Source organism: Gymnoscopelus microlampas (assembly GCF_963454915.1).
Source record: "Gymnoscopelus microlampas genome assembly, chromosome: 23".
Taxonomy (NCBI): Eukaryota; Metazoa; Chordata; class Actinopteri; order Myctophiformes; family Myctophidae; genus Gymnoscopelus; species Gymnoscopelus microlampas.
Window position 1 is genome coordinate 25,536,141 of NC_139960.1, and position 27,855 is coordinate 25,563,995.

At 42.5% G+C, this 27,855-nt stretch overlaps 1 protein-coding gene across 6 annotated transcripts in view; it reads left to right on the plus strand.

Moving 5' to 3' along the window:
- The window catches only part of LOC311039831 (protein PHTF2), a 49,350-nt gene that overhangs the window by 13,000 nt on the left and 8,495 nt on the right, over positions 1-27,855 (plus strand). For 3 of the 6 annotated variants that reach the window (XR_014600204.1, XM_084049828.1, XM_084049829.1), the window contains exons 3-16: positions 8,273-8,329; positions 15,059-15,128; positions 15,319-15,477; positions 15,987-16,152; positions 17,517-17,675; positions 19,190-19,430; positions 20,464-20,592; positions 21,055-21,211; positions 22,407-22,477; positions 23,499-23,624; positions 23,756-23,841; positions 24,852-25,044; positions 25,536-25,667; positions 27,293-27,385. Coding sequence is in view for 5 of the 6 variants with exons in the window: in XM_084049828.1 (XP_083905954.1) it covers positions 8,273-8,329; positions 15,059-15,128; positions 15,319-15,477; positions 15,987-16,152; positions 17,517-17,675; positions 19,190-19,430; positions 20,464-20,592; positions 21,055-21,211; positions 22,407-22,477; positions 23,499-23,624; positions 23,756-23,841; positions 24,852-25,044; positions 25,536-25,667; positions 27,293-27,385 (1,839 nt within the window). In the remaining variant the exon portion in view is untranslated. Of the gene's footprint in view, positions 1-8,272; positions 8,330-8,533; positions 8,640-15,058; positions 15,129-15,318; positions 15,478-15,986; positions 16,153-17,516; positions 17,676-19,189; positions 19,431-20,463; positions 20,593-21,054; positions 21,212-22,406; positions 22,478-23,498; positions 23,625-23,755; positions 23,842-24,851; positions 25,045-25,535; positions 25,668-27,292; positions 27,386-27,855 lie in introns of those variants that run through there. The other 3 variants (XM_084049830.1, XM_084049831.1, XM_084049832.1) reach the window with 3 other exon arrangements.

The following is a 27,855-nucleotide window of genomic DNA, read 5'->3' on the forward strand; positions in this document are numbered from 1 at the left end:
TCTAAACAAAGTTGCAACGGTACATATGGAATTGTGGACAAATGTGTTGCATATTAAAAGCATGTTGAAAACATTTGAAATGAGATACACATGGAAAACTCATCCGTTTACTACCCAGCACAAGCATAAATGGCTGACTTGCTGTGGCCTGCCTCCCTGGCTTATTTGGTGTGCTTCGTGACTTTTGAAGTACAGTACCAATATGCGATAAGTCCTCAATAAATAGAGGACTTAAGTAAACACATTGTAAGCAGCCGCTTGGGAATCGGAAGGTTCCTGGTTTGATCCCCGGCTCTCCCTGTGTCGCTGTCGAAGTGTCCTTGAGCAAGACTCTGAACCCGTAACTGCTCCCGATGAGAACCGAATGGTCTGAAGCTGAATTCAGGATCCCACTCCGAGATACGTGCATTTCCATCATAATACAGCTCTATTTCTTCACAGCCTGCCCTTAATTTGACCTTGATATCTGTTTTGCACAAATTAATTGAAGGCTGACTGCAATTTTGGATAACCTGTATTTATGTAGGATTGTAATTTTGGAAGTATTTGCATTTAAACTAGAGAAGTCCTCTTAAAGGGGAAATTCAATTCATGCATAACACATAATGTCCCTCCTTTAATGTAGGATCAGTTCTGCCAGAAGCACAAAGTAATTAATGTTAAATGACGTTTTTGAGGTGCACAAACCCTGCCTTGTTTCTCCTGCCTCCGTCAGTAAAAATATCAGCGGTGGCAGCAGTATTGGAATTCAGTGTATACTGGTAATCAGGAGGGTAAGGGCAGTGAGTCTGAGCTGGGTTTACTGGTGTAGTGTGTCTCGTGTTCCATGGTTTCAGATATCAGATCCTCACTGGACTCGACCACAGCTCCCCCTGTACCTCTCAGCTTACACACCGCCTGTCCGTCTGTCTGTCTGTGTGTGTGTCTGTCTGTCTACCTGCCTGTCTGTCTATTTGGTTGTCTTTGTGCCTGTCTGTCCTGGTGACCTGTGTGTGTGTGTGTGTGTGTGTGTGTGTGTGTGTGTGTGTCTTTGTGTGTGCGCGCGCGCTTGTCCATTAGACAGGTTCAGGTTTTACAGTGTTGATTCACTTTAATTCCGGGCCTGGTCTCAGACCAAGCTGAAGCTTGTTAGCTGACTCAGAGGTGTGTGTGTGTGTGTGTGTGTGTGTGTGTGTGTGTGTGTGTGTGTGTGTGTGTGTGTGTGTGTGTGTGTGTGTGTGTGTGTGTGTGTGTGTGTGTGTGTGTGTGTGTGTGTGTGTGTGTGTGTGTGTGTGTGTGTGTGTGTGTGTGTGTGTGTGTGTGTGTGTGTGTGTGTGTGGCATATTCTATTTATTTCCCTTAACTATCTGTCTCTTTGGACAGTGTGTGTGTAGTCTGAGCCCATCCCTCTCCCTTCTGTATCTGAATTAGCTATCTTAATTTATCCGTCTATCTTTGAGCAGCGGGTGTATGTGTAAGTTGAAGATAGGCCTGTCTGGGCACAGACACACCAGTGACGACAAATGCTTACTCACCACTGAATAAAACAGCTGTACCTGTCTGCTGTCTCTGGACTACATCATGTAGAGTAGTGGTTCTCAATCATGTGGGTCGGGACCCCCGGTGAGGTCCTCACATGATTTTAGGGGGGGTCCACAGATGACAGTGAAGTGACAATTTAAGAAATTTTAAGACCGTTTTAATATTTAAAGAAAAAGAAAAAGACCATTACCTGCATAAAAAGTAACCAACAAACTATCTGGTCAAACATTGGCATTAAAAAAATGTAAGAAAGGGTTTTAGAAAATAGCCGATCTATAAGCAAACAACGCCTCACAATGCGAGTCGTTGTGCGCTCGTCAGTTGAGGCTTCATATCCATGTGAGTAAAATCGCCATGGGGTTTGTTTATTTTTGGAACACAGTTCTTATATGATGCGATCTAAGATTCCCCCATGGGAATTCCAATACAAAAACTAACGCTGTGACCCAGGGGGATAGCGCCCTCTAGCGGCAGTGATGTCACACTTCGGCGCTCTATTGCTTTGTATATTGTTACTTATCATATCTGCCCTGTGAAAGGTTTGTTTACGCAGCCTAAAAGCCAAATAGAAATATTATAGAACATATGTATATGTTCCCATGTTCACTTAATGCCAAAAACACAATTAAATTTTTAACTGCAGTTATTCGTGTGACAATTGATCATCTGGTAAAATGTCATGATCGTGACCCTAAATCTATACATGCACATGTGATGAGTGGTGTAAAGTACTTGTAAAATGTTGAGGTACTTTTACTTTACTGCAGTATTTCCAAATTTCAGTACTTTTACTTCCACTACATCTCAGAGGCACATATTAATCTTTTACTCCACTTCAATTATTTTTGTCAACTTTAGTTACATTATAGATTTAGATTATTATTACAAAACATACATTAACCACTTAACGCTCTGTACGCATTTCGGCCATTTGAAAATAGCTGATCTACAAGCTCACAATCCGTCGCATCGCGGCGCATTGTGAGCTTGTAGAGCTGCTATTTTCAAAAGATTGAAAGTTTGAAAACTTGTGAAATGGGACATTCTGCATAATGATTACCGTACTTTCTATTTTTGGTACTTTAAGTACATTTTGATACCAATACTTTTGTACTTTAACTCAATAAATTTGGAATTCAGGACTTTTACCTGTAACAGAGTATTTCTACATTGCAGTGTTGATACTTTTACTTAAGTCAAATATTTGAATACTTTTCCCACAACTGCATGTGATGAGATGGGGGGTAGAATGTGTTTGTCCTCCGGGATATTTCTGACCTGGCTGCTTTCAGACATTTCTTACCTCCCTTGGGGATTGAACCTGGTGACCTTTGGGTGACAACAAGCTCTGCTCTTTTAATAGACCCCCCAGTCTCACATGCTGTGTTCTGACCATATGAGTAATCAGGCTTATTTCTGACCAGGCTCACTGTAAATAGACCCACTGTTTAGTCTGCGTTTGAGCCGGCGTCAGCCACTCTGCTCAGCTCATATTATGATATAGTATTTATACATTCATATACTCTAGTCAGTGCACTGTGACACAGGACTGTAGTTAATGTTCTGCCCCACAATGTTAAAAAGCACAATCTGTCTGTGGGTACAGATTACATGTGGTTTATATTTAGACTGTACAGGATGCATAGTATATGACTTTCTTTATTTTATACTGGTGATATATCTGATAAGGGTAAGGCTACTGTATTTCTAGTTGTGTGCTTGCATATTGAGACACACGCACGCACACACACACACACACACACACACACACACACACACACACACACACACACACACACACACACACACACACACACACACACACACACACACACACACACACACACACTGTCCAAAGATGGACAGATAGATGAGGGAAATAGATAGACAGATAGAGAAAGGCTCATATGCTATGTGCACGCACATAGCATGTACGCGCATACATGAGTCTAACAGACTCCTTGTCTATTTTCTTGTTTCTAGATGTCACACAGACTTGTGTGGCTTTACATTACACACACTTGTTCTGTCACTCAAACTTTAATTAATTGATATGTTGATCTGTACTTGCATTCATTGAAGTCATTCCATTATTCTTCCATTCATCCACTCATTCCTTCATTCAGTTCCATAGTCATCCATCTATACGCTCATTCCTTCAGTCAGTTATATAGTCATCCATCTATTCACTCATTCCTTCATTCACTTCCATAGTCATCCATCTATTCACTAATTCCTTCATTCAGTAAGTTATATAATCATCCATCCAACCTCATTCTTTCATTTAAGCTGAGAGGTCAGTGTGGAGGAGACGGGAAATAAATATCCACCGTTTTTAACCGTAGACAGATTTCAGTTTTCACCTAAAACACATTCAGGTTTGGATTTCTTCCAGTCTGTTTTCTCTGTTACTTTTCAGCTCCATACTGTTATGGATCTGTTCTGAGTTCAATCCAGGGAGGAAAAGATCTCTGGCTTTTTCTGATAAAAAAAAAGCTAAATTGTCAGATGTTGTTATTCGGCACATTCCATGCAGGCGTTGCCGTTCATTCTCATGGTCAGCATTAGAATGAAAAAATGTTTGTCCGATATGTCGGTCAAAATGAATGGTTTCAAAAATCAACTAAGGTTGAAGAGAAATCACACGTGCTAAACCAAACAGACGCTCGCTCTCTCTATCCATCTGTCTGTCTCTGTCCGTCTCTCTCTGTCTGTCTGTCTGTCTGTCTGTCTCTGTCCGTCTCTGTCTGTCTGTCATTCTCTCTGTCACCTTGAGGTGTAAAGATACATTAGGAACATCACTCAGCACTAAGAGGATTATGACATAACATGACTGTTGTAAAGGGGGAGGGGGGTGGTGAGATGGAGTGCAAGCTGGTATAGTAGTTAGGTGTGTGTGTGTGTGTCTGTGCACCTGTCTTGTATCAGTGAATGTGTATATTAGTGCAGGAGGAGTGATGTAGTTATCTTTGTGTATGCGCGTCCCCCCCACCTCCTTCACTGCGGAGGATGTTATTGCATAACCCTGTTGCCATGACGACATATTCTTGCCCTCCCTCCTCCCTTGGATCGTCTCTCCGTCTGTCGCCATGGTGACCCTGGCACTGCGGCTGCTCATCTCTCTCACACACACACACACACACACACACACACACACACACACACACACACACACACACACACACACACACACACACACACATCTACACACACATCTTATCTAGTCTTTTAAGATTTTATTTAAATAAAAAGGTGAATGATTGATCATCTAATCATTTGGTAAATGGTGCATTTATATACTGCCTTTTTTCAAAGCGCATTCACACACACACACACACACACACACACACACACACACACACACACACACACACACACACACACACACACACACACACACACACACACACACACACACACACACACACACACACACACACATTAACACATTAACACACCGACGGCAGAGGAAGCCATGCAAGGCGCCAACCTGCTCATCATTGTCTTGCTCAAGGACACGGGGAGTCTAGCCTAACGAGGCACCAAGCGTCTATTCTGCACTGAGCCAAACACGTTTTTATCTGGTTGCAGAGAGTTGAAAAATATCCAACTCTGAGTTAGATCGCTGCGCTCATCTCATCACTGTTATCACTGTCTCAGCTGAAAAATCACTCTAATCAAAATCATCAAATCACCTGGGAATCAAACATTTTACAGATGAGCGTTTTAGAAGAGCGTCTTGCATTTTTAGCTGGGAAAAACAACACTTTGGTGAACTGGCTTTAGCCTGTCTGAGATCTGTGTCTGGAGCATAATGCCCAGGATAATGAGACAAAATGTGGTTACATGTAGGGAAGGTGGTGTGTAGGTCACTGTTGTGTATCATTTATTCTCTGTCATACAATTGTGTCATGTATCGAAAATAGCCGATCTGCAAGCACACAGGGTGTCAGGGTGATACAGCAAAGTATAAATCTGCCTTTATTCTAACAAACCCAGTCACAGTCATTGTTTCATCCAGTGTAGGGTTATGGATTGCACTGCAATCCATAGTTTTTTTTCTTCAAAATCGTGTTGCAAGTCTTTGAATATATATTTTTGACTCAAATCTTTGCTTCTGGGGATTCCACAAATGTCTTCTAAATCTTAACAATTAAAAAAAAATCTTATGTTGCTATAATATCAGTGGTTCTCAAACTTTTTCATGTCAAGGACCACCCAAAATCATAAGTCCACGGACTCCCCCAGTCTGTTCCAGGGACCCCCAGTTAAAAGTGTATGTATATATTCAAAGATTTGCGCAAAATTTCACGATGTCTTTTTCAAAAATAGCCAACAAAATCTAAAATGACACCGATGCGTTCCCGGATTCAATGGGTCAAGTCACATTATATGCGATTTCATGTAGCAACTTGACAAAGGCTATGACCTCTTGCACACCTTCTCCAAAATGACTGACTGTGAGCGACTGTGCAATCTTGTTCCAGATGCCTTAACCACTTAAACCCAGATGGACCTGAGTTGGCTCTGTTCTTCTTTTTTCCCAAGATGAGCTTTGGATACACAGACAGAACCTCTTAAAGACGGCGAGCCTCGGGTAGAGAGAAATTAGACATTGGATACTGTGTGCAAGGGCCTTCCTTACACATGATGTTTAATTATATTTCTATTTAGTTTATATCCTCCTATAATTTGAGTAACCTCTGTCCGTTTGTCTGTAGTGGTGTAGTGGTGAATGTAGTGGTGAAGCTACCCGGTTCTCCTCAGTGGCTGGAGCAATTGCTCTGATTTTGCACACAGCCATTGACCATTACCATCTGAACTTAACTGAAGCCCGTTTTTCAATTTCATCAAATCTCAGCTTCTTATTAGCGTTTATGTGTGAAAGAATGTCGCCTCCCGGGTTGCCAGATCATGTGCGCATATACCCCCACGGATGCGTCGACCGGGTATGGTCTAGTTATTATTAATCGTAGTAGCATGATTCAAAGGCACCAATTCATAACATGATTATTTCAAACATTTGCCCCAATTATGATTAATGAAAAAAAAAAAAAAAAAAAAAAAATATATATATATATATATATATATATATATATACACACACATATACATATATTTATTTTTTAAGTGAAAATAGCAGAAATGCAAGCTCACAATGCGTCACGATGCAATGCTTTGTGAGCTTGTAGAGCAGCTATTTTTTTGTGTTCGCCACCCTTGTACACCTAGGTATAATACAGGGTTAAGTGGTTAATCAAACAAATTAATGTTGTCGATTATTAAAAATTAACTATTAGAAATGTTTCCTGTCGATTCATTGATATATAAAAAATGTACTGCTTCTCGATTCAATAAACCTACATGAGCAAGGCTAAGTCGATTATTGGTTCTATATTTTCGGTTAATTGCAATTAACCGAAAATGGGCATGCCCAGCCCTACCTCTTTATTTTTCCTGCTCTCTCTCTCAATCTCTGTTTCTCTCTCTCTCATATAAACAGACAGTAGTGTGGTCTGACAGCTCCTTAGTAAAACTAGCCTAGCTTCAGTTGCTACAGCAACACCAGCCTACACCCTTTGGACTGTTAACTCTTGGCCACATGCACACAAACACACACTGTATATACAGTGTATGCGTGTTTACACACTCTCTCTCTCTCTCTCTCTCTCTCTCTCTCTCTCTCTCTTACACGCACACATTCACGCACATACACACACACTAGACTCACAAACCAAATTTGCCTGTCAAACATTCTGTCCTTGTTCTCTCTCTCTCTCTCACCACACACACACACACACACACACACACGCACACGCACACGCACACGCACACACTGCACTCACAAACACAATTTGCCTGACAAACTTTCTGTCCTCTGTCTGTCTCTCTCTCTATTTATGTTTAATGAAGGCTCATTAAACATGTAGAGTTTCCATTAGTGAGAGAGCAGCTACTGGGCTGACCTAGACCCTGTATGAGGTGTCTCACACACACACACACACACACACACACACACACACACACACACACACACACACACACACACACACACACACACACACACACACACACACACACACACACACACACACACACAATTTGCCTCTCTCTCATTGAGGTCAGGTTATCTGACCACCGAATACTACTTTGCTGTGTGTGTGTGTGTGTGTACTGTGACCAAAAAGAATGACATTAAAAACATGACAAGTAACTCAGTCAGAGACCACATCCATTCGTTAAGAACGGTTTCTATATCTAACAGCTTGAAGTCTACCATTGTCTCACTGCTGTACACAGTAAAAGAAAACATAAAAACCTGAATGTTAATTTAAACTGCAAGAACATTTTGTCAAATGAACTCTGTTACGCTGAAACATTTTACACTGAAAGCAGGAACGCCGTACTCAGCTTTTCACTAGAACACTGTCCCCCAGAGCGGGAATCCAGTTATACCGATTTCATTTTTTTGCTAACTATTTTTAACCCATTAAGACCTGGGCCGATTCTACAAATGTCAGTATTCTGAAAAAATATATATATTCAAAGAAGAAAATCTATATTATTTTACAAAAATGGCAGATCTACAAGCGGGAAGTGACGCACTATGAGTTTGTGTATCTGCTATTCTTTTATAGCCAACCATAGCCAACCAATGTGCTCTCTATCTCTCTCTCTAAAATGACACGGATGCTTTCTCGGTTTTAATAATGTTTTAATCCACTTTCTGGTGTATGTGTGTGTGTTTCAGATTGGCGCATATGACCAGCAGATATGGGAGAAGTCAGTTGAACAACGAGAAATAAAAGTAAGTCTGCTTCTACTCTACTCATTTCTACTCTATTTTATAAACACCTGCTCCTCTAATTTCAGTGTTGGTTTGTCATTCATTATTTATTTTTCTCCCTCATTTTCTCTCTCTCTCCATGACAGTTGTTCATTTTTCCTGTGTGTTTTATTTATTTTTTTAAATCTTTTATCTTTTAACTCTTTCCTTTCTGCCCCTCTCCTGGCTGGCTGACATCTCTCCATCGTTCTTCTCCTTCTTGTCCATGCTTCCATCCATTATATCTATCTTTCCTTCTTGTTCTCCGTCTCTCCAACAGTTTATTAGATTGGTGAGTACACCACCTGGCAGGAGGTCTCCCTCCTGTATCCCACAATGCACTTCTGCTCACCCACACTGTAGCGGTAGATGTTGATTGAGTGAGTGATTGATTTGATTGGTTGGATGCCCGGTCAATGTCGGTGTGTAAAACAGTCACATCGGTGTGCTACCGTCATATGGCATATGGCAGATGGTTAGCTTGGCTGATGGCTAGTTGACTGCTAGATAACTGCTGCACAGTTGAGTGCTTCTCAATGTCGGGTCTTGGGACCACCAGGGGGTCTTTAGGCCTTTAGATCCCCAATCGACACAGTAGAATTCTCCATTGCACCTGCACTGCACTGCACCGGAAGGCTGTGATCACCACCGCATTAGGAGCGTTCGTTTAGGTTCACTTAACATCCTGCAATATGTGCTAGGGTTTACAACATATTTACAAGGAAAGCAATGCCGACAGCGAAGCTTAGAGAGGCACACCCGAGCGAGCCGCTAGGTGAGCGAGTACCCAAACCGAGCAGCCAATGGCGCGTCACTGAACACGGCGTCCGAGTTGTCAAGTCATGGTGAACCAATTGGTTATAACGGGAAAAATAATATAACAGTTTTGAGGTCGACTACAGTGGGAATTGCTTACACGTGTGACATGTAGTAAGCCTGTCCGAATCCGACATCGTAAGGAGCATGTATTGGCCTTTACTCGGATATTCAGCTGCAGTCAGGGTCTCTATCTGTCTCTTTCCCTCTTACATAAGATATAACCTGATTTTAATGTCAGAGGAATCTGCAATTTCACTTTTTTAACCAATTAAACCCTATACGTGGATGATCGCCGGATTCCCAAGGGCTCTATACTAGGCCCCCACCTGCTCTACTCTAAACATCTTCGCCGAAAATAGCTGATCTTCAAGCTCACAACGTATTGTGAGCTTGTAGAGTTTTTTTTTTGCCACATCATAGGAATGCTAAGTTTGGATTAAAGCCTAATTCATACTTTGTCATGTCGCTCAAAAAATAAAACAGTTTTTTTCTTTTTCTTTTTGAGCAGTTAGCCCTCAGGTTGCAGTTATTTTTGGGTGTGCTTACTAGTTTGGTCTTTACTGATGTTGTGGTCATTAGCATGGTTTATTAGTAATACAGGTCCAACTGTGCAGTCTTCAGAAAAATATTAATAGATGGTATGGCACGCGCGAGTGTGGCAGCACGGAAGTGAAGCACTGGTGAATGCCAGTGTTTTTATAACATCCTAACGTCCACACCCGTTGTAACTACCACCGTTAATGTAGTAGGTGCAGATTTGAGATGCATTTACAACTCGTGTGTGTGTGTGTGTGTGTGTGTGCGTGCGTGCATGTACCTCACCTGTTTGCTCAGACCCTCACCTCTCTTCTTCTATCTTTAGTATTGAATTCAGCGATTGAACCAATCAGAATCAAGCATTCAACCAAGCCATGTAATAATATAAAATAATAGGATGATGTAAAATGTATAAACATAAAATTTATATTTTTTCGAAATATATATATATATATTATCTTTGTTCTCTTAGATTATCACCCTGTTCTAGCCCTCCACCTCTTTCCTCGCTCCCTCTCTCTCTGCCTCACACAGTGCTGTGACCTTGGTCGTCCAGCTGTCCTGTAGATGTTCTGGCTACTAGCTAGCATGGTGCAGCTGCATCACCTTCTCACCTCTGCAAGCTGTTTATTCCTCTGTTTATAGGCTCGTTACAAAGCTGCCTGAACCAGTTATTGCTTGGTGCAAAATGTTCACCTCTTGAAATATTACATGATTTCTTCTTTGGTTGTTGTTTTAGATAGGCTGCATGGTAAATCGGATCAGAGCCCTCTGTCTTTCCTGTCTCCCTCTCAGCTGTCCTACCGTCTGTTTCTCCTAATGTCTTCCTCTCAGCTGTCCTACCTCTGTTTCTCCTATAATGTCCTCCCCTCAGCTGTCCTACCGTCTGTCTCTCCTACACTGTCCCCCTCTCAGCTGTCCTACCGTATGTCTCTCCTGTAATGTCTTCCTCTCAGCTGTCCTACTGTCTCTCTCCTATACTGTCTCCCTCTCAGCTGTCCTACCGTCTGTCTCTCCTATACTGTCTCCCTCTCAGCTGTCCTACCTTCTCTCTTATACTGTCTCCCTCTCAGCTGTCCTACCTTCTCTCCTATACTGTCTCCCTCTCAGCTGTCCTACCTTCTCTCTTATACTGTCTCCCTCTCAGCTGTCCTACCTTCTCTCTTATACTGTCTCCCTCTCAGCTGTCCTACCTTCTCTCTTATACTGTCTCCCTCTCAGCTGTCCTACCTTCTGTCTCCTATACTGTGTCTCCTTCTCAGCTGTTCTACCGTCCTACCATCTGTCACTGTCTCATTCTCAGCACTATACTGTCTGTCTCACTAAATGAAGAAAAAAACACACACAGTCAAACATTGACACACTATTCAGATGCCACCTGCTGATGGTGATAGGCAACTACCACTATTTGTTTGTCCTTTGTAATGACATCATTAGAGTAGAGTTTGTATATTAGGTATTTGGCAGTCACTCTTAACTGCCCTCAGCTGCCAACATACCCTTTTCCTCTGATATCCACACCAGCTTTAAGCACTTTGTGTCTACAGCACAATGAATTGTTACATCAGACATCATGTGTCATGGCAAAATGCCAAAGAATGCAACAGTAGTGTCAGTTCCTAGATTAATGATAGTACAAGGAACCCAGAGTAATTAAAGTGTATATGGAATCAGGGAATTTACCCTGTCTATGAAGGATATAAAGATAAGAGACTATAGGCAATATACTGTATAACCATAGTGCTAAGGGTGCTGTGATTGACTTGCCCAGTTTATGAGGTGTTTTCAAACTGGCCCCATCTGTTAAGATGTTTTAGAAGAGCACGATTGGTCAAAGCTCCACTGGTTGCTATGTCTATGGTTGTGGTAGCCAGGAAGCTAGTAGTGAACCATCCTCCTTTTAAACTCTTCCTTAAACTATACAGAGGGACAGAAAAAAAGGGTTTCTGTCCAGTGGCTGATGGAGTGCAAATTTCAACGGCCAACTTCACAAACAGACTAGAAAAGGGCCCTTGTGTAGAAGCCATAAAATCCTGGAGGAAGTCGGTCAGATTGATTATAAGTAGATTGGCACTGCTCACAAGATCTTATAATACACATGTATAATAATACACACTACACACATATATATATATATAATATAATACACCTACAGTATACATACAAACAACGCCTAATTTTCAGGTGTAATATTTTGTACACACGGAATGAGAAGGCAGGAGGGAAGTCCACTGCTTACAGAGACCACCGTGTTACTGAGAGTTCTTAGGTTCAGGCTCTCCCTAGTCTCGCGTGGCCAGACTATTGCCATTACATTTTCAAATGTTTCCGGTCATACAGTCTGGGACTCGGAAGCTCTGATCATGATTAGAATATAAACCGGATGTGAAGCCTCCTCCCCACTTCCGTTTCGTCTTTACAGTCGCACACATGTATCCTAATATAAATACAAATCATCTAAGTATATTTAGCTTGCTGCTTAGCAGAAATGGAAATTAAACTGTAAAGATATTTTAAAATATATTTTTGTGAACGGAAGAGCCAGTTTCCTCTCTCGGATTTCGGGAGGTGTAGTTCCAGACTATATAGCATTCAGAGATTGTGGAATAGTTGTCTGGCTACGCGAGACTAGGCTCTCCCCAATATATATGACCACCTGCTCTGTCTATTTCACGTTAGTCTGGAGAAGAATGGTTTTGCGTCTGTGCAGATTAAGAGTGTTTTGATGAAGTGTTTTGACTGCAATAGTAAGTACGTATACTGCTAAGAGGAAGCTACTGTATTGACCTATTGCTTCTACCATCTATACGCACACACAAAGAAATGCAACACACGTGCACATGCACACACACACAGATGCACAAATGCAGATGCACAAGCACGGAAATACATGCCCGCCCCCCTCTCTCTCTCTCTGGTATTGGTTGAGTCAGTGTGTCATTAAAAGATAAGAGCTTCTATATCAGACCATTCACTGATAAGCTTAATCATGATTGGCCAGTGTGTCAATATTGGTGCAGGCCAATCAGGCACCCAGCTCCCCATGTACTGTAGCCACACTCCAGCCTCTTCAACATCCCTCTTAATGTTCTTTATGTTATTCTACTTAAGTTGCAACAAGCCTTTCAACAGACCATGACTCATGAGTTAACACAAACACTTTATAGCATGTTATGAGGTTCATTAAAGGAATTTGTCTCACCGTAGTCTAGTTGTTGTTAATCCTAATGACACACAAAGCAGAGTTCACGCACACCACAAAATACCTCTGAGTGGCTTTAGGAATCACGCTGGTTTCAAACTAATTAACGGTGTTACTTAGAACAGTTTCTTAAAATCTCAGTATGGTTCTTTATCTCAGTCTGGTTCAACCAACACAAATCACACACACACACACACACACACACACACACACACACACACACACACACACACACACACACACACACACACACACACACACACACACACACACGCGCGCGCACACACGCACACACGCACACACGCACACACGCACGCACAGATGCGCACACAGCCCTAGATAACAAAGGAGGAAGTAACACTTCGCACAGGAAACCAGGGTGCTACAGGAGTGTTGTTGCCAGGCTCATGAACGCAGATAATTCACACACCAAACACAGCAAGTCACAATAACAAGCCAGAATTGTGTTTGAATGTGTAGGTGTGTATTCTGTACTGTAATTTATGTCAGCCTGCTCTAGGAGATTAGCCTACAGTGTTTCCCAAACGTTTTAGCTCAGGACCCAAAAGAGAAATTAGACGTTTGCCCGGGACCCAAACTAGTGAAAATGGATTCATGGATTGCATTCATGCATTTTCAGGTTGAGATACCAATTTTATCCAATCAGGATGGAGAACTCAGTCAGGATACAGATTAAACAAGTGAAATTGGAAGTGATGACACAAAGAAATGAGCAGACACAATTGGAACTGGAACACTATAAAATTTCAGCTGATAAATGGGTACTCTCTCTCTCTCCCGATTGGCTGAAATGTTGTCACCAACCTGAAAAGTATTTTCTGTTAAAGAGCTGGAGAGATGGGTGGGGGGGGGGGGGACCCCTGTTACTGAACTCTATACTATGGCAATGATCAGAAGCGAGTGCGACATACCAAAGCTTATACCACATGTGCTATAACCACGCCCCGCTTCTGTGACTAACGCGGAACTGCCTCTCGTCTACCAAAAACCACGCCCCGCTTCTGTGACGCACGTGGAACTGCCTCTCGCCTACGACAACTGCGGACATTTTTTTGGGCCGATAAAGAATAGCTTTTGACCGGGACGGAGGCGCACCGTCTCAAGCGAACTTGAGCCACGAGAGGCAGCGCAGAGCGAGCTAAAGCGAGCGAGTCCCTGTGCCGAACGTTGCGAAGTTCGCTTGAGCCGACTCGTGCCGCCCGAGTTATGTACCGATAAGGCACAGAATCATAAATCATGTTTTGGGGTGAGCGTTTGCCCCAACTGCCACTCAAAGTTGCTACTGGCCAATCCCAGCGCGTCCTTGCACAAGTGGTATAGGCTTTGGGATGACGCATTTTTGCCACTTTTGTTTGACGCTGTCAGATGATGTAGTACATTTCTTCTGTTAAGCACTCCGTGACTTAAAAGATAATTATTATTATAAAATAGGGAATTCATTTATGAGTGGGGGGGGGGGGGGGGTACAAAATAAATATGGAGTTACAAGGTTTCTGCCCGTCAGCAATGATATGGTCTGTGCACTGGCTGAGCCTACACAGTCACCTCAGTTTACTCAAACCCTTTAAAATATACAATTTGTATGAAGAGTGATTGGAGTGTGAGTTTTCTTCTTTAAATGTGGAATAGCATGGGGTTATTTTGTGTCTATATTGTGCAATTGAGAGCAAAATTTGACTGAAATATCTGAACTATTTTATTAAAGCAACACATACATTTGAGATAGAATAGTATCTTGATTGCCGTGCAAAATGTTTTCTGTCAAATATATTTGATTGCACAATAAAGGCACAAAATAATCCTCATAGAATAGTTACACAGAGCAGATTTCCATTTCACCCAAGCTTCCAGTGTAGAAACATATGAACTAGATATAGAAACGGGTTTAATGGAATATTCACCTCCTACTGTAGATAATGCATGGTGTGTGTGCACAGGTGTGCTTGAGGGCGTAACACGCACGAGTAGACCCCCATGCTGTGCAGTTACTATAGTAACTGTATACTGTATCTCTGTCTCTCTGTCTCTCTCTCTCTCTCTCTCTGTCTCTCTGTCTCTGTCTCTGCCTCTGCCAGTTTAACTCTGTCTCTCTCTCTCTCTGCCAGTCTAACTCTGTCTCTCTCTTTCTTCAGGGTTTGAGAAATAAACCAAAGAAGACGGGTCACGTCAAATCAGACCTCATAGATGTGGACCTGGTTAGAGGTGGGCAGACTTTTGCGTGTGTGTCTTTCCCATGTATCACCACTTACAGTATGTCCTCATGTCCGTCCAGGCTCGGTGTTTATATTGTACATGTCCTCATGTCTGTCTAATCTCAGTATTTATGTTGTACATGTCCTCATGTCCATCCAGGCTTAGTGTTTATATTGTACATGTCTTCATGTCTGTCCAGGATCAGCGTTTGCTAAGGCCAAACCAGAGAGTCCGTGGACGTCTCTGACCAGGAAGGGCATCGTCAGGGTGGTGTTTTTCCCTTTCTTCTACAGATGGTGGATCCAGGTGACCTCCAGAACCATCTTCCTGCTGCTGCTGACCCTGTATCTGCTGCAAGGTAGAGAGCTCGAGAGCGCGTGCGTGCGTGCGTGCGTTTGACAGACAGACAGACAGACAGACAGACAGAGTTGAAAATATGGACTTGTTATTGTTGAGAGCACAGGATGTGCCTGTTTTGTTTTCTTCTGTAAATGCGCGTACACACACACACACACACACACACACACACACACACACACACACACACACACACACACACACACACACACACACACACACACACACACACACACACACACACACACACACACACACACACACACACACACACACACACACACACACACACACACACACACACAGTACACCAGATGCTCTTTTCTCATGTTGACATTTTTCCAGCTCTGAAAAAAAAGCTAACTCATCCAATCTCTCTCTCTCTTTCTATCCCCTCTTATCTCTTTATACCTTTCTCTCCACTCCCCCCTCTCTCTCTTTCTCCATATCTCCACTGCTCTCTCTCTCTCTCTCTGTGTTTTCCACACATGCTCTCTTCTCACCCCATAGTTGCGGCTGCGGGACTGTACGTTTCTCTCCCACTGCATCATGGGATACCAGCTACCGAGGTGTTTGGAGCCATCTGGCTCATGTTGCTGCTGGGGACAGTTCACTGTCAGATTGTCTCCACACGGACCCCCAAACCTGCTTCCAGTAGTGGGGGCAAAAGACGCAGGTAACCCCTGAGGACCGAGGGATGGGGGGGAGGGGTCCGTTTGGTTACACTTGAATGAATGAAGGAATGAAATTCATAAATAATTAAATTAACACTGTACAGTATTTGACTGTATCTGAAATATGATTAGTATGTTAGCTGGATCACTATGTTGTTTGTTAGTGCACTTATTATTGATTGAAGTAACAATCCCTGGCCCTGAGTTGTAAACACCACATATTAGACATTTCTACATGACACATCGCTAAAACAAATATTCAAATACTAAAATGATCAATTAAACTATTGTTGCTTTAATAGTTTCAGCCCTAGTTATAAGAGAAGGCTGTGTACTGAACCGTTTCTATCGGTGTCTGTCCAACATTATGCGCACAGCCTTAAAACATCTCCTCTCTAACTCTTCTGTTTACATATTTGTTCATCCTGACTCTACTTTGTTTCCCTCTCCTGGTGGAGAGAGGTAATTGCAACAATGTCCAAACTGCGATAAAGATTGTGGCGCATCTAGTGTGCAATCCAGTGTGCCGTTTGCTTCAAATAACTTTATTGTAAACCAGTAGGTATCCTAACCCAGTAGTTCTCAAACCTTTCATGTCAAGGACCCCCAAATTGATATATATTTGGCCCCCATCTGAAAATGTTTTGTGCCAGGGACCCCCAGAAGAGAAGATTTCAAAAATGTTCAAAAATAGCAGCTATTTTTGTTCTTTGTCTGTAATTCTCGTGTGATGTGTGTGATCATGTCTCTATATGTGTTCACGTTTGATTGTTAAAGACCCCAGTTTGAAGTGTCCCAGTCTGAAAGCTGCTGCCACCTGCTTGGTCTGAGGGCTAAAAACATGCTACGCTGTCAAGACAATGCATCATTGCTGCAAACAAAAACACACACACACACACACACACACACACACACACACACACACACACACACACACACACACACACACACACACACACACAGACAAGGAACGATAAGGCAATGTTGCGGAAAGAGAGACACAGAGCTTCTTATAGTAATGTCTTGAGTTTTCAGAACTTCCGTGGCTTTCTGTCTCTTTTTCTTCTCATCCTTCCATCACTCCATTCAACTGAAAACAATGAAGGGGGGAAAAAGAAAGCCTCAATAGGCCCTCTTCCTACACTGCTTCAAAAGCCTAATTTATGCTTTGTCGCATGTCGGTGTCGCTTTTTGAAAATAACAGATTTTCAAGTGACACACCGCGTTTACCGTTTGAGAATCACTTGAAAATCTGTTATTTTTAATGAGCGACACCAGTGTGCGATGAAGCATAAATTAGGCTTTAAGTCTCTCTCCACTTTTTTTTTCTCCCCCACCTCTTCTTCTCTTTCTTCTGTGGTTGAAGGAAGTTGAGGAAGGCATCTCAGATGGATGTGCATAGGGAAGGCGACGGTTCTAGCACTACCGATAACACACAGGAGGGGGCGACACACTCACACTCGGCCGGCCCCTCATACCTGGCCACTCTCTTCCAAGATTTCTGGCATGGTTTCTGTAAAGCTGGGTGTGTATTTCACTTTTCCTGCCTATGGAAAATAGCGTCGACAATGAAACAGGGTTGGCCTCAGACCAGTTTGAAATTCTATTTCCGGTTTGAAATTGGCTGCTATTAAAGTGTTGTAAAACAATTAATAAAAACATTTCTTCTATAAAGCAGATCCATCAGACAGCTGAGGAGTTAACCATTTTCGAGTGGAATACTGGAACATTGTTTCCTGAATCAGACTTTGATCAGAGTGAATTGAAAGTGATCTTGAGCTCAACCCTGATTCAAAGCTAGTCTGCTTCAAACCATGGAGTTATGGTGCTTTCAAGTGATGATGTGTCATAGTTTTCTCTGAGTCTGGAAACTGGGCCAGCCGACTAGTTCATGTTCATATGCTTTATTGGTTGAAAAATGTAAATAAAGATGGCGGTAGTTGATTAGCTATCTGCCATATGTACAGCTTCTCATATTCAGTACCTACAGGCCTGTTACTGATTCCTAGGTGATTCAGAAGAAGAGAATGATTTGACACCACCAAAACAACTTCTATTTTCTAATTTCCACTGAACCAGCACATTTTCTGTTTTAACAAAGCCATCTAACTTGTGTTGATGTCCCTGTTCCTGTCTCTTATGATTGGCTGAACTGTGACTACATCACAACGTGGCCAATTTTTTATTGCATCCTGAATTCCAATTTCTCAACAAGATTATCATATACTGTAATAAGGTGTTCATATGGCACTTCCTGGTTGGAAATGTGTATTCACCGTACAGAAATCTCACTCCACATGAAAGCACTATCATCTCTATGCTTCAAATGCTGCAACATCCCTCCCTTCCCCACTGCACAGTAAGCTTACATCCTATTGGAGGGTGAAGATGAAAGCCGTATTTTGGCAGGTCACATTTAGGACGTTTTAATATCATAATGGACAATTTGTCCTTTTGAATGAACATTAATTGACAAAATTTAGAGACCCTTTTGTGTCATTGTAAATGCTAATTTCGGTTAAAAACAAGTTTTAATTCAATACTTGTAATATTATTGTTTGTAATGTTGAACACCCAAGGTTAATCTGTGTCTTTTTACCTCATTGTGCAAAATAAAAAAGGAAGACTAGATCTTCACATGCTTGGCGTCCCGTTTCCTATGAAATGGAGGGATTTTGCAGAGCTACCTCATCAATAATCTTGTTCGATCGTCCATCCGTCAGTCCTAATCATGGCTCCATCACTAATGTTTTGTCAAGGCATTATATCCATTCATTCATCCATGAAGGAAAGAAGCCATTGGTCTGAATGTGCCGCTGAGTCTTGTTGAATGCAGCCTGGGTTAGTTTTGTTGCCTTGCATGTCTGGATCTTAACCTAACCTAGTGATGTACATGGACGTTTAGTCACTCTCTCCTCCACTCTGTATCTCTGTCTGTTTTTCTCTCTTATTCTTTCTCTCTGCATCTCTCTCTATCTCCCTCCACCCAACCCCCCCCCCCCCAACCCCCATCTCTTTATCCTCGTTTCTCTCATCTAGATCCAAGAAGTCCAAACTGTCCATTGACAAGGCAACAGAGACGGACAACGGCTATGTGTCATTGGACGGCAGGGTGACCAATAGGAGCAGCGAGGAGGGGCTTCAGCTTCACGACAAGGGCTGTGATTCGCTGGTTAGAGTTGATGACCCGTGCTGGAACCCCCATGCTGCGGCCCCACACACACACACTCACACACACGCATCCCGCAGCACCGGGATGGTCCTGCCTCCTGGGAGTAAGGTGAGAGAGACGCGTGAAACCACATACACACAACTACATAACTAAACACATATACACGCACACACAACCTACACATACGCACAACTACATAATGATACACACACACACACACACAACCTACACATACACACAACTACATAACAATACACACACACACACACACACACACACACACACACACACACACACACACACACACACACACACACACACACACACACACAACCTACACATACGCACAACTACATAAAGATACACACACACAAGCTACACATACGAACAACTACATAACGATCACATACACGCACACACAACCTACACAGACGCACGACTACAGTATAGCGACACATCACCGGCTTCGAATGCTATCAATGCATTGAATGGGACATTATCACGTTTTATCAGACCATTGAATGGGCGAGTAGGCAACATACTGACCTACCCGCGATTTATCAAACCATTCATTGGTCGTAATCGGGAGATACTGACCTACTCGGAGGCAGAGCAGTCCCCACAACATGATCTACGATTCTGTGCCTATCGGTACATAACTCAAGCGCAAACTTGCTCGTTTTAGCTCGCCCGGTGGTCCCTCACGTTGCTCCAGTTCGCTTGAGACTGCGCGCCTCCGCCATGGTCCGAAACCGAAACTGAACCTTTTAAGTCATCTCCGTTGGTACGTCAGTATGGGCTGATAACACGCAATTAATGGTCTGATAATCGCGCGTAGGTCAGTATGTCGCCTACTTCGCCCAGTCAATGGTCTGATAAAACGTGCACATACACAACTACGTACAGTACATATATAAACAATGACACATACTGTGCATGCACATGGCGCACAACCATACACACAACTGTAGCAATACTTGCAAATACACGCACTCACAACCATACACATACTGCAACATGACTGAAACTGGATGAGGGTAATAGTTACACATCTCTTTATCACACATCTCGGCTAAATAGCTTTCTCTGCTCTACGTTTGGCTAAACCAGTTTTCCACATTTTTGTGCATGTGTGTGTCAGGAGCCTGCATCCGATGAAGCATCCAGTGAGGAGGATCCAGAGGCCTCCTACAGCGCCCTCCGCAGGGCAGACTGCACACTACGCAACCGCAAGAATGCACACAACTACAAGAAACACTATGCTGTGGAGGTAGGCAGGCACACACACACACACACACACACACACACACACACACACACACACACACACACACACACACACACACACACACACACACACACACACACACACACACACGCACTAGAACCATCTAAATGAACCTCTTGGGGAACATTCGCCAAAAATATCAGATCTACAAGCTAACTTAACTTGTAGATCTGCTGTTTTTGGCAAAGAGATTTATGTGTAGACGGAAACAAGCGGTTAAAGTACAGTTGTAACTCAAGTCCAGTTCTCTAAGACTAGAGGTGGTTAAAATAAGTAACCAATCTCTCCTATTTCTGCTTTCTCTGTCTTTCTCTTAGTTCAGTTGAAGTTCATTTGAAAAACAATAACCACAGCACAATGACTACAAATTGTACTTGTTAAAATGGCCATCTTATTCTACCCCCCACCCCTCTCTCTCTCTCTCCACCTCTCCCTCTTCTCCAGGAGGTTCCTAAGTCAGGTACCAGCTGTAGTTCTCGTTGTTCCAGTCTGAGGACTCAGGACTCAGAGAGTACACGTCACGAGTCAGAGACAGAAGACCTGCTGTGGGAAGACTTCCTCCACTGTGCAGAGTGTCGCTCATCCTGCACCTCCGAGACAGGTAACCCACATGCACACAATACAATATATTAACCCACATGTACTTAACACAATACAATACGATGCACAATACAATACAATATATGAACCCACATGCACTCAACACAAGACAAATACCATTACAATTACCCACATGCACTGAATACAACACAATACAATACAGTAACAATTTGTTTTGTTTTTGTTTGTTTATTTATTTCGAACATTAAAAAAAAAAGAAAATACAGGAGAAAAAATAAAAAGTAAATACAGAAAACGATAACTCAAAAGTACAATAAAACATTAAAACAATGTGGTGATGCATAATAATTTTCACCTTTATAATAAAATCTTAATTGTTCGAAAAGGAGTAGAAAGAAGCCTAAGCTTATCTGGCTCTACCCCTATTGTAACTATATATGTTTGCATATACAGTACATACATATACATAGTCACAAATATATATATATATGTTTTCTTTTGAACCATTTCATGATAATGGTCAAATATATAAAAAATTGAAAAATAAATACAAAAGCAACAAGACAACTTCACAGCATATTACGGTATCCTGTCAATATGTTGTTCTTATACATTTTTTAAAACTTAGGTAAGGTACTACAGTTCTTTAGTTCTTCGCTGCTGGTGTTCCATAATTCCACACCTTTAACTGTTATACAATGTGACTTTAGGTTTGTTCTTACAAAATGTCTTTTAAACATAAGTGTTCCTCTTAAATAATAATTACAATTACCCACATGCACTGAATGTAGCACGATATATACATTATATATATATATACATATACATAAACCCACATTGCGTGTTTAGCCCATTAACTACAATTTGCATACAGTACCATACTGAAATTAATGGAAGCCAAAGGCTTGTTGGATTGTCAAGAAAACTGGAACTTGTCAGCAGTAATGTATACGTAGACAGTGCACTAAACATGTAAAGACGTTTTGTCCTTTTACTGTAGTGTACCATTAAGGGTTACATTAATATTGTACTTGATTTGGACTGGATTTGGGAAGAAACTCATTCCGGACATTACTTGGACACCAGTCAAAAAAATACAAAATAATTATGTCCAAAAACTTTATCTCAAGAGCACCCATATAATCTACACACCGAGCAACAGACTGGTAGAATGCAGTAATCATGATTGGTGTTGTCATGGTGACAGTATTAACACAAATTAATGCTGTCCACAGAGGGGGAGGGAGGAGGTGCACCAGTCTGCCCCCCCACCAAGAAGGAGTACAGAGATGATCCCTTCCATCAGGTCTGCACACACACACACACACACACACACACACTCACTCACTCACTCACTCACTCACTCACTCACTCACTCACTCACTCACTCACTCACTCACTCACTCACTCACTCACTCACTCACTCTGAAACTCACTCACTCACTCACTCACTCACTCACTCACTCACTCTGAAACTCACTCACTCACTCACTCACTCACTCACTCACTCACTCACTCACTCACTCACTCTGAAACTCACTCACTCACTCACTCACTCACTCTGAAACTCACTCTGAAACTCACTCACTCACTCTGAAACTCACTCACTCACTCTGAAACTCACTCACTCACTCTGAAACACACACACACACACACACACACACACACACACACACACACACACACACACACACACACACACACACACACACACACACACACACACACACACACACACACACACACACACACACACACACTCTCTGAAACACACACACACACACACACTCTCTGAAACACACACACACACACACACACACACACACTCTCTGAAACACACACACACACACACTCTGAAACACACACACACACACACACACACACACACACACACACACACACACACCGAAACACACACACACACACACACACCGAAACACACACACACACACACACACACACACACACACACACACACACACACACACACACCGAAACACACACACACACACACACACACACAGAAACACACACACACACACACACAGAAACACAAACAGAAACACAAACAAACGCTGAAACACAGACTAAAACTCTCAGATACACACACGGAGGCACACCCATGCACACACTTGCATGCATACACACATTCACATTCACAGAAACACAAACAAGTTCCTCTCTTGTGCAACATGTTCTTGTTTTAATGTTTACTGTGTGTGTGTGTGTGTGTGTGTGTGTGTGTGTGTGTGTGTGTGTGTGTGTGTGTGTGTGTGTGTGTGTGTGTGTGTGTGTGTGTGTGTGTGTGTGTGTGTGTGTGTGTACAGGGTCATGTGTGGCTCCACAGCACCAACCCGGGTCTGGAGAGAGTGAGCGCTATCGTCTGGGAAGGAAACGACTGTAAGAAGGCTGACATGTCTGTCCTGGAGATCAGTGGCATGATCATGAACAGAGTGAGTAGATAGATAGATACGGCGGGATGAATGACATCGTGAATGGAGAAAGAGAGAATAACGGAAGAATTTTATGGAAGGTATATGAGGAGCTCCATGAACTCATCTTAATCTCTCTCTCTCTCTCCCAGGTTAATCTCTATACTCCTGGTATCGGTTATCAGATGTTTGGTAACGTGGTTGCACTCACTCTTGGCCTGACACCCTTCGCTTACAGGTAAGCACAACAGCCGCTGTCCTGTCAGCCTTATTATTAAGGTTGTGAACGATATAGTCGACTCAACAATCTACTTTTGACTTTTGCTCTTTTATAATTTATGACCTATTTTAATCATTCTTGTTTTCTAAAATACCTAATTAAAAATGTTAAAAAAAATCCAAATTTGAGAGGGAATAGTGTGGGTAAGTGCACATCTGGCACAGATGTAGGAGTTTCATTTCCTCCTTCCCTGAGAGGTTGTTGTAGATCTGTATTTCCGGCGAGCGACACTGTCGTACAACTCAGTATAATCCAGGCTTTATGGATTTAGTGTTACCTACCGTATGACAATGACAAAAACATGGTGGATAAAACACCAACTGTGCAAGCTCTGTACAACTAGTATGGATTATGGTAACAGCAATATATCCATATGATGATGATGAGGAGAGGGTCGGAAAGCTCAACGTCTTCTCACCCACAGCATTTAAACGGCATCTTTTAATTCATTTGAACAAATGAATCATAACTTTATTAACGGAAATGACTAGGAATGATCAAGTAAACAGTAAACACATTTACTTTAAATGAAGCCTCTCATTCTTGAACATGAGGGCTTTGACGCGGAGAGAGAGAGAGAGAGATTTTTTTTAACCTCATATTAAGTATATATAGCCTTTTACACCATGGTCTGGATGAATACTCAGTTTCGATACTACATAGATTGCACACGTATGCACACATGAATGTACATACACATATAACGTATATTTATAATGTACTGTATATGTGAATAATATTTAGACGTACCATGCACACAGCATCTTCAAGCACCTCGGAAGTGTGCTATAATTAATATACATACGGTACTTAGCTATTTCTTACATCACTACATGTTGTTATTCTTAATTATTTATCTTTGTTATTGCTGCTACAATGTTGAGGAACGAAACCAAATAATGTTACTCTTGTCTACTCATATTATGTGATAACAAATAAAACAAATCATGAAAATCTTGATTTGTCAGGCTAGCTCATTACCACGAGACCGATCAGCTGACCACGCTCTCGGCCAATGAACTGCTGTCTGTGGCGCTCGGGGGTGGACCCAGTTCAGATGCCACAGTGATCACCATGGTAACGTTGAGCTTCCTGGTACGAGTATGTCTCATATGGCTGTTCTTCTTCCTGCTGAGCGTGGCAGAGAGGACATACAAACAGGTGAGGGTGTGTCTTTAGTATGAGTTCACATGCATAAGGGTGTGTGTGAGAGTGATTTAGTGTACATCAGGGGTCGTCAACCTTTTTCAGCCCAAGGACCCCTTAGCTGTGAGAGGGACGAAGCAGGGACCTCTCCCCACTACATATTGCATAAAATTGTATTGCAGATTAAACGTTTTCATAGATAGCTTCATAGACTTGTTTGACCAAACTATCATCTGTGTATGTTGGATTCATGTTAATGTGTAGTTTCAGACATTTAACCACTTCACGCTGTACCTGGTCTGCTCTTTTTCCCTCTACACCAAACCAAAAAAAGCAGAAAATAGACGATCTACTTGTAGATCGACTATTTTTGGCTAAAGTTCCCCTCAGAATAGGGATGCTAGGGTTCAAGTGTTTTTTTTAAAACTTATTTCTAAGCATAATCACATATTTTCCTGTTTTCCTGTGTGGTTATGTGTACATTTCTCTTTGTTTGTGTGTTTCAGAGGTTGCTGTTTGCCAAGCTGTTTGGTCACCTAACCTCTGCCCGTAGAGCCAGGAAGTCAGAGGTTCCTCACTTTAGGCTGAAGAAAGTTCAAAACATCAAGATGTGGCTTTCACTGCGATCCTACCTCAAGGTGCGCTCAGTTGCTCATGCTAAATTACAAACATTTACCATGCAAATAGTTGTAGTTCTCTGGTTAACTACTACATACAGATAGACTTGTTCTTCTTCTATTGTCATTACTATTGGTCTCGCGTAGCCAGACAACTGTTCCACAATCTCTGAATGCTATATATCCTACTATAATTCTAGTAACCTGACGGTGGTGGAGTCTTGGTTGGTTTTGGTTGGGGGGACTCTTGATCAAACTGCGCATGCGTCGTTGCCAGGTTTCGCGAGAGAAACAAGCAGTAAACAAGGCCAAACCAAACGAACCCTACAAGCAACGAGGTCTATCAAAAGAAGGCCAAACGAAGCGCCTTCACACATATACCTTGCCTATTGGAAAACAGCCGATCTACAAGCTCACAACGCGTCCCCACACCCACCTGCGCTTTCACAACCAACGCCAAAACACAACACCACCAATATTGCCAATAAAGCGCTTACAATAAGCGAACATGGCAACACCGCAACACCGAGACACATGATTCCATTCACTGCGAGACCGCGAGTGCGTTCCCAGAGTTCCGCAGTTCCGTTCACCGCAGCACATCAACTGCACAACAGAAACACTGTGACATCATTTACGCACGTTTACACAGAAAACATTCTTACAGATGTCTCTCTCTCTGTGTGTGTGTGTGTGTGTGTGTCTGTCTGTCTGTCTGTCTGTCTGTCTGTCTGTCTGTCTGTCTGTCTGTCTGTCTGTGGTGGGGGGGGTGGACGGGTCCGCGGCCATACACGGCTCGAGGGAGGGAGAGAGAGAGAGAGCGAGAGCGTGGGAGGGAGGGGGAGAGAGACACAGAGAGAGAGAGGGGGAGATAGAGAGAGATCCGCGCGCCTGGTGTAGCCGCTATCATTGATAATCACTTGGATCTAAACAAACGCGCTGGACGATCTCTGTGTGTGTGTGTGTGTGTGTGTGTGTGTGTGTGTGTGTGTGTGTGTGTGTGTGTGTGTGTGTGTGTGTGTGTGTGTGTGTGTGTGTGTGTGTGTGTGTGTGTGTGTGTGTGTGTGTGTGTGTGTGTGTGTGTGCGTGCGTGCGCTCTTATGGGGGTCCCTGGCATATCTTTTCAAATGGGGGTCCGCGGGCTAACAAGTGTCAATTTGGGGGTCCTTGACATAAAAACGTTTACGAACCACTCCACTGCACAGTACAAACTCACTTTTGATCCCTGATACTGTCTGTTCTCGGTGCATAAGCCAAACTGCACACGTTGGGTGCTCATATTCCCCTACGGGTATGGTCTACTAGTCTTAATTTACACCCCCTGAAATCCGAGAAAGGAAGCTGTCACCTGTCCGTCATTTCCGTTCACTAAAATATATTTTATAATGTTTTTGCTATCCATACTGATAAAGGCTGGATAGCCGAAACATCTGTCACCTTTCTTGAGGCATTGAAAGATAATACAAAAAATGGCTCCTTGTTTTTGTTGACACTATCTACACACTATAGATATACACACAATCGCATACACTTAGAAAGTGAGTTTGTTAACCTGCGTGATAAACTTTTTGCTAGATACATTTTTAGTTGAATGACTTGTTGTTTGACTTTGTGTGTGTGTGTGTGTGTGTGTGTTTGTGCTACAGAGACGAGGTCCTCAGCGTTCGGTTGATGTCATCGTGTCATCTGCCTTCCTCCTCACTCTGTCTGTAGTCTTCATCTGCTGTGCGCAGGTAACTGTGAGTGTACTTGTACTGCTACTGTGTCTTTGTGAGAAACATTTGTCCTCACAAGGATAGTAAGATGAGGAAAATAGAAGAAAGTGAGGACATTTTGCTGGTCCTCTTTTCAAAGGGCTGTATTAGGGCTAAAATGAAGGCCCTGGCACATAGAAGGTGTCAGGCGCTCACATCGCACCCATCGTTTTTAACTGCTTTAGACACACTGGCGTCACAGATTGAGAGAATTGAGAGAAAGAATGTACACACCTAAGTGAACAGTACGAGCGCACATGTGCATGCATGTTTTATAGTACCTCCCTCATTCCATTCTGATCAGTGCAGTTCAAATTATTAATAAATGTGGTGCAATTATATTGGCCTCAATTGACGGGAGGTTCATTGACGCTTTCTATCTGTCAGGGCCTGTTAAGGGTTAGAATTAGAGTTCAGTTAAGCATGTGGTGGTGATGGTTAGAGGTTAAGGTTGG